We start from the raw sequence: 9,647 nt of genomic DNA on the forward strand, positions 1-9,647 counted from the left end.
TTGTGGTCCCACCACATTTCCAATTGTCAGACCCTGGACACATTGCATAACCTTTGCCCCTCTTTGTAAAGTGAAGGAAACAGTAGTACTGCCTTCTCAGAGGGCTGTTGTAAGGATTATATAAGTTCATACTAATCAAGAGCTTGGAAAATGGCACATGGTAAGCCCTCAATAAAATACCAGCTACAGCTACAGCTACAGCTTTTCATCCCATCTGTGGTCCTCTGTACATCTTTTATCAATGCAAGGTTCAGCTGCATGGCACATAGCTTGACCATGGCACTTAAAATATTGGTCTTTGTCTTTCTGAAATAAAATCAGATGGATACTGCTCTGCACTCATGCACTCATCACCTCCAAAAAAACCAAAAACACAAAACAAGAGTCTGTTGCCTCAGTAATTCCAAATGGTCAGCTTACCAGTATTCCAAATTATCAGATTCCCAAATTCCTCTGATTGCCACTTGCCATCTTGAACTTGACAGCTCCTCTGCTGATGAAGAGGAACCTCTCCAGTTACAAGTTTCATACCCTCTTGTCTTCAGTGAATCATTTGACTCTTTTGCCTTTTTCTGAGTAAAATATTTAAAATGATATGACAAATACTAATAGTCATTTGGAAAAAATTGTTCTGCTATGATACACAGAAAATGTATTTGCCAGAGAAATTATTCAGTCTTCTATCATGCATATTGCTTTATAACATTAATAGGCTGTGCTATCATTTATACCTTCTTTTCCATTCATGCAAACATGGCTCTTCACAGCCAACGTGTTACATGCTTTATCTCATGTCCTACTGTTTCCCAATTCCCCCTCCTATGCCCCCCTTAATGGTTGGATCTTATATTCAAGTTTGGTAGCAAAATAACTGAAGATGTATTAATAAACTGATGCAAAGATTTTACATAACAGCTTGTCTCATGCACTGAGCAACAGAAACTCAGACACGTAGAGCAGATATTGTAGCAATACAATTTTATTTTATTTTAAAATACAAGATTTTAGTCTTGTTCAGCTATAGAGAAAAGCAAGAAGTTAGGAGACGGCAGGGAAAATGAACTTAACAACTAAATTGAATTCAGTTCTGAAGAAAGCAAAGCTAGACAAGCAGCATTACTGTCTGTACAGGTTCTCCTCCACTGTGGTCATCGCCGTTTCCGTATTTAGAGCTTCCCAGCGTTAGCATCTTCTCCTTCTCCTGTGTTCAGTAGAGAGTTCATCATATTTAGAAAGCAGTTCTGGTAAGTTTGTTTACATATTAGAAGTTTTTCCATAGGAAAGGATGGAAATTTTATTCCTAAAAGCATGGCACTCCTTTAACCAGAGTTCTATCTGGCACACCCCTACCTCAAGCCTAGTTGAAGAAAGGAAAATCAGCAGTACGATGCCCTGATCTCAAGACTCAGGGCTGTGCTTTGGGTTACTTTTTTTTTTATTTTTCTTCATGACCAGTAATGTGTAGGTTTAGATGAAAGCTTCTGCCTTGTTGGAGATGGTAGCCGATCAAAAACTTTTTTCAAAATCTTTTCCTCTGATATGACATGTAGACCATATGTGGGTCTAAAACCAAGTCACATTTCATTAATTGGACATAAAGAGGTAAAGAAGAGACTTTTACTCAAAGGAGGAAATGCCCTTGCCAGTGGTGGCTGAGGCAAGCATCTCGTTTCTCCGATTTGCCAATTCTCCCAAAATGGTACGTTCCTTCCCCGGAGCGGATGTACTGCGAGGTCCTTTGGCTCAGAATTGCGACTCGACCTCTTTCAACCTCGGATAAGCCCCAAGCGCTGCGTCCATAAGCTTGGCTTGGGTCGTTTCTGACACTGATGACAGAACAAGGTTCCCTTTTGTCTTCCAGGTGCAAACCACTGTGAAGCGTCAGTGGGCCCAGTTTAAAACCCAGTGGGACCAGCGCTGGGGGCGACCGAACCCCCGGCGCTCCGCGGCCAGTGCCGCCGCCGCCGCCGCCGAAGCCGGGGACATCCCGGTTTACATCTGCCATCAGGAGCCGAGGAACGAAGCCGCCAACAACCTGGGCGAGGAGGGTGCCGAGGTCATCGCTCTGGAAATCATCGAGCAAGAGTCATCCGCTTGAATGTGAAGCTAATGCAGCATCGTGATCACTGAGCCTTCATTTCCTGGGAGACAGACCGACCATGCGTTTAAAGTGATCCCCATCCTCCCAGGAGCTGAGCATATCATTTGTGAAGAATTATTAAGTGAATTTGTCCATAGTAAACCTGGAGAAAGTTATCCTTGGTACTATTGCTGTGGGAGACAGTCTAGGAATGGGGTCTCCCACTGCATCCCTTGTGAACTCCATCTTTCATCTGGGACTGAGATGCAGATGTCATAGTAATGCAAGCAAAGTATCCAAGAAAAACACAATTAAATTGACCTAGTTCAGAAACAGGGTGCTCCTTGTTAATCTTGAGCCATTTATAACTTTGAAAAATTAAAATCACGGTCACTATCTTTCTTTTTAACTCTAGACTTTGAATTAGAATATTTCTGTATTTGGCTATGGATCTGATTTTTAATTTTTTTATTTCAATCAATTCCGATATTACTCAGATGTTTTACCATCCACACAATGTAAACCACACAAATTATATGACCTCTGCAAGACCAAGTGGCTTTGACAGGAATGAAATTTTGTCTTTGAATGAAAAAAGAAATTTAGAGTCAATTTGCTCAAAACATTAGATGGGCCAATTTGTTAATTGGTTTGTTAGTATCATGTGCTCAGTGTGGCTTTGGATAGTCCTGTCAACTGAAAAGGCCCCATCAGCTGTGAAGAACTGGCCTGCATGCTGAATGTGCTCTAGTCACGGACATTTATACAAGGGGAGGTCACAAAGAATCCATCACTAAATTTTTCACAAAACTGCCAAAAATATAATTTCTAGTGGAAGAGAATATTCTCTTTAAAGAGAGTTTTCCACTTTCTTAAGCTCCAGGATTTATAAAGCAAATCACTCTAAGGTTTATAAAGCAGATTACCTCTTGCCCTTGGGTGCTATCTAGCAGTAAAAGATAAATTTGCTTAAGACTGGTAATTAAAAGACTCCATATAAATCCATTAACTGCCTTCTACCCAGCTTCAAAGCTTAACAAGATCTCGGTCTTTTCCAGGAAGATTCAGTAGGGCTAATGAGAAATCAGTTTGTAGTTGACCTCTTGTTTGCTGCTATTAGCAAAACAGGAGGAGGAAAAGTAACTGCTACAAGTTGAACCATCTACCAGTTCATTTCAAATAAAAGTAGAGGTTCTTCTTAAAACCCAATACTATATCACCACGTCTCTCTTTACATCCTCAGTATAAAATCTTCAAACATCCCCGAATAAACCAGTTCTCATTACTGGCACCTGAAGTTCATTTGTGAATTTGCAAGAGTCATCAGAGTTACCATCATTTGATTCTGTGCTAAATGAGGAGATCCATTGAAACCCTCCAAATCTCAAGTCTCATCTATGTCGATGCCACTGCCTTTCAGAGGTGATGTAGTTGTGGAAAAACAAAAAGTTGATTTGTTCTGGTTACATATTTCGTGCACCCAAAGAAAATTATATTCCTTCAGTGAAAATGTATTTTGGATACTAAAGTGGTTTACATCTCCTTTACTGAATGTAAGGGAGGAATTGAAAAGAAGGTATTTTTCCAATCACAGTGTTTATGTAGTGGTGTTCCTATTTTCGTTTACAAACATGGAAAACAGAGTATTTGAGGCAGCTCTAGTACAAATGTGATAATATATTGCTAAATATTCTAGACATTATTGTGCTATTTTAGTAGGGGCTGACGAAACAACACAGCTTACCGTAGAATTATACATAGTGCCAAAATGATGTGAACTGCTTACGCTATGTATATGTATAAATTAATACAGAGTATGTTAAAAGCAAAAAGATGTATATGTGCATATTTTTCTAATGAAATATATTCTCATCTTTCATTCATTCGTCTCCTGCTCATTCCATGTTCATCTTTTCACTTCAGCCATGGGCAGCTAACATCCCATTTAGTTTGGGTAGCAGGAAGGGGAAAGATAATCCAAAAGTATAGGTTAGAAAACCATGTGCAAAAACATCAAGAATATTGTCTTTGTCAGTGTGATCATCTTTCATCTTCAACTAGACTATAAACTCCAAAGCACAGTTCTCATGCCCTTCATAATGCAAAAACCACACACAACTGTTGATCTCTATGGTGGAAGTTTGGGAAGCACAGCAAAGAAATCTAGGGCAAGGAGTATCACATCCTTTTATTGTTCTTAACTTTTTTTTTCTTTCATTATTCTTGGACAAGACTTGAACTGTCCAACATCACATCAGATCATTAGAATTGTTACAATCATTGATTTTTAATATAGTTTGGGAGAGAGACTAAGGCAGGATAAAAGGCGACTAATTAAATGTCATTAGAATGCATAAAGGCCACTATTGGAAAGATTTTCAGATCTGGAAAGCATGAAATGGAAGAAATGAGGATTAAATGAGAACTGTGATAGGCTAATAAAGGGGAACAGGAACAATTTGTAGTTTCTGCACACTATTCAACTATTGTCCTCGTGAGAGCTGGAGAACTTTTTCAGAAAAGACACATAAGGGCTACATCTTTCCCTTTATGTCCCAGGAGGCAATACAGATAGATATTATTACCCTTGTGATCTTGAAAAACAAAAGTTATTTTCCATCATACCATAAACCTGATTCTTCCAGAGGGCAACTTGAACTCAGATGGTCAGTTACCCGCTTGCTTTGATCCCTACTACAAAATGATCCAAAATAGACCTTTGAGTATGCATAGATATCATGGTTCTTAAAGAAGGAAAGGTGTTGAAAAAGAAATGACAGAAACACTATCGTTGTGGAGCTCCAACCTGCTCATTCATTCCTTCATTCATTATCATCGATTCAACAGACATTTCATACACCTTATTTAGCTCCACGACAAATATTTATGAGTTATCATGGCAAAGTTTCTTGGCAGTGATTGCTGCTTCTTTCCTGTGTCAATGGCACAAATCAAAACCTACGAAGTGAATCATTACCCTAAAACCATAACCATGATATCTTTGGAGTGGGAAAACAAAGGACCCACCCATGTGGTTGGAACTGGTAGCTGTATGTGAACCTTCCTTCTCATTAGTGCTGGGTAGGAAAGCTCAAGTTATAAGAAACATTCTCAGAACAAGATCTCTGCATAAGCACTTAGCAAGGACTCATTTTCTTAAGAACAAGGTCTAAAACAGTGATTCTGTTTTAGAATTCATGGGCTAGGTTACCCGCCACTGATTATTGGGGAAGTTAACACTATAGAGTTTTAAATAAGGTTATAGATGAAAAGGGGAGATCAGAAGCCATTTTTAGAAAAGCAATCAGGTAAATTCAGAAGGAAAGTCCATTTATTATTTTGAGAGGGGAGTCAAGATGCCTCACTCCTAGCTTAAGCTTACATAAAATTGATTTTTCTGAACTAATCCATAGATAATTTACATGTGTGCAGAGGGTAGTTGGGGGGGTACATAACTAGAAACATAAAAGAAAGAATTATAAGTGCTTGTGAGAGTCAAGCAAAGTGGAAAAAATACATTTGAAAAGTAAAAACTATTGTTAGGATTATTTTTGTTCTTCTGGACATAGGATTAACATCTGTTTACTATCTGTGAATACTATGAAGCATTGAAAGAGCTAAAATACAGTCTGACTCAGGTCAGGAAGATTTTCTAATAGCATATCTTCCTCCATTTGGATCAGTGAGCATCTTTGAAAGATTTCAGAGATTTTCCATTATCTTAAGCATTGACCAGCCAGGCTCTCAGTTCACTGATCAGTGTCCATTTTCCACTTACGGAAATTCAATGCCTTCTTTCTCTCTTACTTTCCAGAAACCCTTCCTCCCCTGAGACTCTAAGTGTGCCCTAGCTCTTAGCTGACTGACCAGCAGTGCTGCTGCTTGTCACTGTCATCTCCTCTACTTAAGAGACTTCTTATTTTAATTTGAGAAACTGCTTCCAAACAAAATCTCAGAGTACAACAAGCAAAATGGTGAACAGAAATTCAGTAAAACCAATTGAGATGTCCTCAATGAAGAGAGGGGAAAAATACATTCAGAATAGTTCAGGAAAGCTGTCTCCATCACTCCCCACCTACCCTTGACATGACTGGCTAGTCAAGGCTGGTGCACCAGTCCTACGCAGAGCCTCTGCACCAGAACATACACCCAGCTGCAAACTCTCGAAATGTGTGACAGCCTGGTGGGTTGTTACTCTCAGGGCTGCAAGCATTTCCCTTCTGTGCCCATGCATTAGAGCTTCTGTGTGCTGTCATCACAAGAGGGGTATTGTCATGGGGACCTAATGTTATGGAGAGCATTCCTTAAACAAAGATGATTTATGAAAAAAAAAAGAAAGAAAGAAAGGAACACCAATCATTGAAACACCAGAGTCAATATGAATAGACTTACAGACACTAGTTTACTTACTCTGTAACAACGAAACCTGTTTTTATCCCCATTTTAGTGATAAGAAAACTAAGTGGAAGAGAAGTTAAATACCATGGTCACACAATTGGTAGTAAGTGGCAGGGCTAGAATTTGAATCCAGAGTACCTGGTGCCTTTGCTCTCTAAATTGCCAGCTTGGTTAGACCTACTGCACCGTCCTGTATCTCAAAGTAAAACCTCTGCCCTCTTAATTGTAAGGGATACCAGATGGTTGTCTCCTGTTGACTGGGAAGATAGAAACTGTTTGCAATATGTATCTTTTTTGGTCCAAAATTAACCTAATTCATTGTCCATAGATTCCTTCAAAAATGAGGGGTCTTTAGATGAAATTCAGCATTCTATAGTTTAAAGAGTTTCTTTCTATAGTGATGACTTCTTTTTCTACCCAGAGATTTTTTTTTTTTTTTTTTTTTTTTTTTTACAGTGCTGGTTGCACCTTTTCCATTTCAGATGTGGTCTTTGTACAGACCTTTGGGAGACAAAACATGCTTTGGGAGACTCTCAATGGATGTCCCAGGCCTAACTTGAGGCCTGCTGAAGAGCTGAAGGGGAAGCAGTAGGGCTGATTTTAGCACTCTTTGTAGTAAGACTTCCACTCACTGATCAAGAATGGAGGCCTGCACAGATAGGACAATAAAGACCATGAACATGAATTCATCCATGGAAATAGGCATCAGGTGATGAAGAGAGGCAGAGAGTGGAGAAGGAAGAGACTCAAGGAACTGTAAGGCCAACCATGAGGGCAAAGTAGTTAGGGCTGCTGGCCCCAACTCCAGATATCAACATTGGAGAAACTACAGAAACAGGGCACATATGCATTTCAGGAATTAGTATTTAATGAGGAGGGGGGAAAAAGGAAAAAAAGTTAATAAACAAAAATGAGAAACTCTAGGTTTCTCGAATGAGTGCATATTTTGAGGAGGGAGGAGGGGGTCTAGAGAACAGCTGGAGGCCATGGCAATAAAGAGTGGAACAGAGAAAAGAGCTTCATTGTGTTCTGCTCTTTACCTTCTCAGGGCTCTGGGAACTTACCTGCAGCAACAGGCCTCACTGCTGGTCCCAGTGTCCACAGAATATTCTCAGGGAGGCACAAAAGCCCTAAAGGAGTAAGGAATTCATAAAAACACTAAGCAGCCACCCTGGGCAGTTATTCTTGCCCCTCGTTTCTTCTCCAACACCACAAGACTAGGGTCTTATAACTGGGGTGGGGTGGGGTGGGGAGTGTCTTGTCCCCATGCTACATACCAGTGGCCAGGTATAAGTTCTCCTGCTGGAGTAGCAGCACAGGAAAACATTCAGGTTACAGCAGGGTAACTTGGTCTTTACCCTGGGACTCACTCCCTCCATTGTCCTTAAATCCACCAGCATCCACAAAGCCATGGCTTTGGCCACTCCCCAAGTAATTAGAGACCAATTACTCCAAAGACAGGAGCTCATAGATCAAGACAACTAGACATCTCAGAAATACACCATTCCAAAGAAGAGCCAACAAATTAAACAAAGTATATAATAAGCCAGAGTGATTAGGAAATACTGATGAAAAATTCCAAATGAATTAGAAAACATATATTGAAGGGCATACATAAAGATTATTAGCAATACAGAAAGGAACAAGAAACAATACAAAAGAATCCAGGGGAATACTGCTTATGAAAAAATATGATAACTGAAAAAAATAACTCTACATGAAATAATTGCAATGAATAACAGTTAATTAGTAAGATGGATGCAGCTTTTAAAGGAATTAGTAAGTAAGAAGATCTGATTAGGACTCTCCCTCCCCCAGAGGAAGCAAGAAAGAATGAAGAGATAGAAAACAGAAAAGATAAAACACAGAAAACAGAAAAGAGAGGTGGAAGTGCCAATGTGTAGACAACAGGGGTCCCGGAAGGATACCAAAAACATATAAATGGGGAAGGGGAAAATGTTGTTGTTTTTTTTAAGATTTATTTATTTATTTATTCATGATAGACACAGAGATTGAGAGAGAGGCAGAGACACAGGAGGAGGGAGAAGCAGGCTCCATGCCGGGAGCCCGACGTGGGACTCGATCCTGGGACTCCAGGATCGCGCCCTGGCCCAAAGGCAGGCACCAAACCGCTGAGCCACCCAGGGATCCCCGGGAAGGGGAAATGTTTGAAGAAATATATATTTTTTAATTAATTAAGGAAAGAGACCTTGAATAAAATTTGTGTTAACAAATAAATGCCCCAAACTAAAATTCTTGTTAAGATTGACAAGATTGGGGACAAGATCAACAGGACAAGCAAGCAGGCTAAAGCTTTTCTGTTTGTTTTTTGGTTTTTGGTTTTTGTTTTTTTTTTGTTTTGTTTTGTTTTTTGTTTTTGTTTTTTTTGGTTGGGGGATAAAGGAGGGATAGAGATTGGGATAATTAAGAAAGCAATATGGATAAACATGAATATGGGTCTTAACATGTGTGAAATAGTCTTAATATAATATTAACTATAATACAGTGGTTGTGGTCACCAATTAAAACAAAGAATCTCAGATTAAAAAAAAATAAAGCCCCACAGTGTACAAGCAACAAGAAATACACATAAGACAAAAAGAAAACTAAAGGTTGAAAATGGATGGGAAGAGTTTGCTAGGGAAATATGAACCCAAAGAAAGGTGGGGTTGTCTTTAATTTCTGACTAAATAGAATTTAAGACAAAAAAAAAAAAACAGAAAAGCCATAAAGAACAGAAAGGAAATTACGTATTAGTAAAAGAAATAATTGAACCAGAAGATTATAAGTATCATAAACTCATATGCACCCTAAAATACAGCCTCAAAACACATCAATACTGAAAGAACTTCAGGAAGAAATATGTAACTTATCAATTGTAGTTGATGATTTTCTAAAAAGATTTATTTATTTATTTTAGAGGGCGGGGGGCAGGACACAGGGAGAGAGAGAGAAAGAATCTCAAGTAGACTCCTCACTGAGCATGGGGCTTGCCACGGGGCTCAATCTCATGACCCTGAGATCGTGATCCTGAGATCATTACCCAAACTGAAATCAAGAGTCCAATGCTTAACTGACTGAGCCATCCAGGTGCCCCAATTGTAGTTGATGATTTTAACATACTTGCCTCTGAATCTGATAGATGAAGCAAATAAAATGTTAGAAGTGT

At 39.2% G+C, this 9,647-nt stretch overlaps 1 protein-coding gene across 1 annotated transcript in view; it reads left to right on the forward strand.

The window, feature by feature from the left end:
• CALCR (calcitonin receptor) overlaps nt 1-3,918 on the forward strand; it is a 60,432-nt gene extending 56,514 nt beyond the window's left edge. Inside the window, exon 12 of the mRNA XM_077856938.1 lies at nt 1,862-3,918. Coding sequence (XP_077713064.1) covers nt 1,862-2,098 — 237 coding nt within the window. The 3' untranslated portion in view covers nt 2,099-3,918. The remainder of the gene's footprint in view (nt 1-1,861) is intronic.
• Nucleotides 3,919-9,647: the final 5,729 nt, after the last annotated feature.

This window comes from Canis aureus, chromosome 18 (genome assembly GCF_053574225.1).
Source record: "Canis aureus isolate CA01 chromosome 18, VMU_Caureus_v.1.0, whole genome shotgun sequence".
Lineage (NCBI taxonomy): Eukaryota > Metazoa > Chordata > Mammalia > Carnivora > Canidae > Canis > Canis aureus.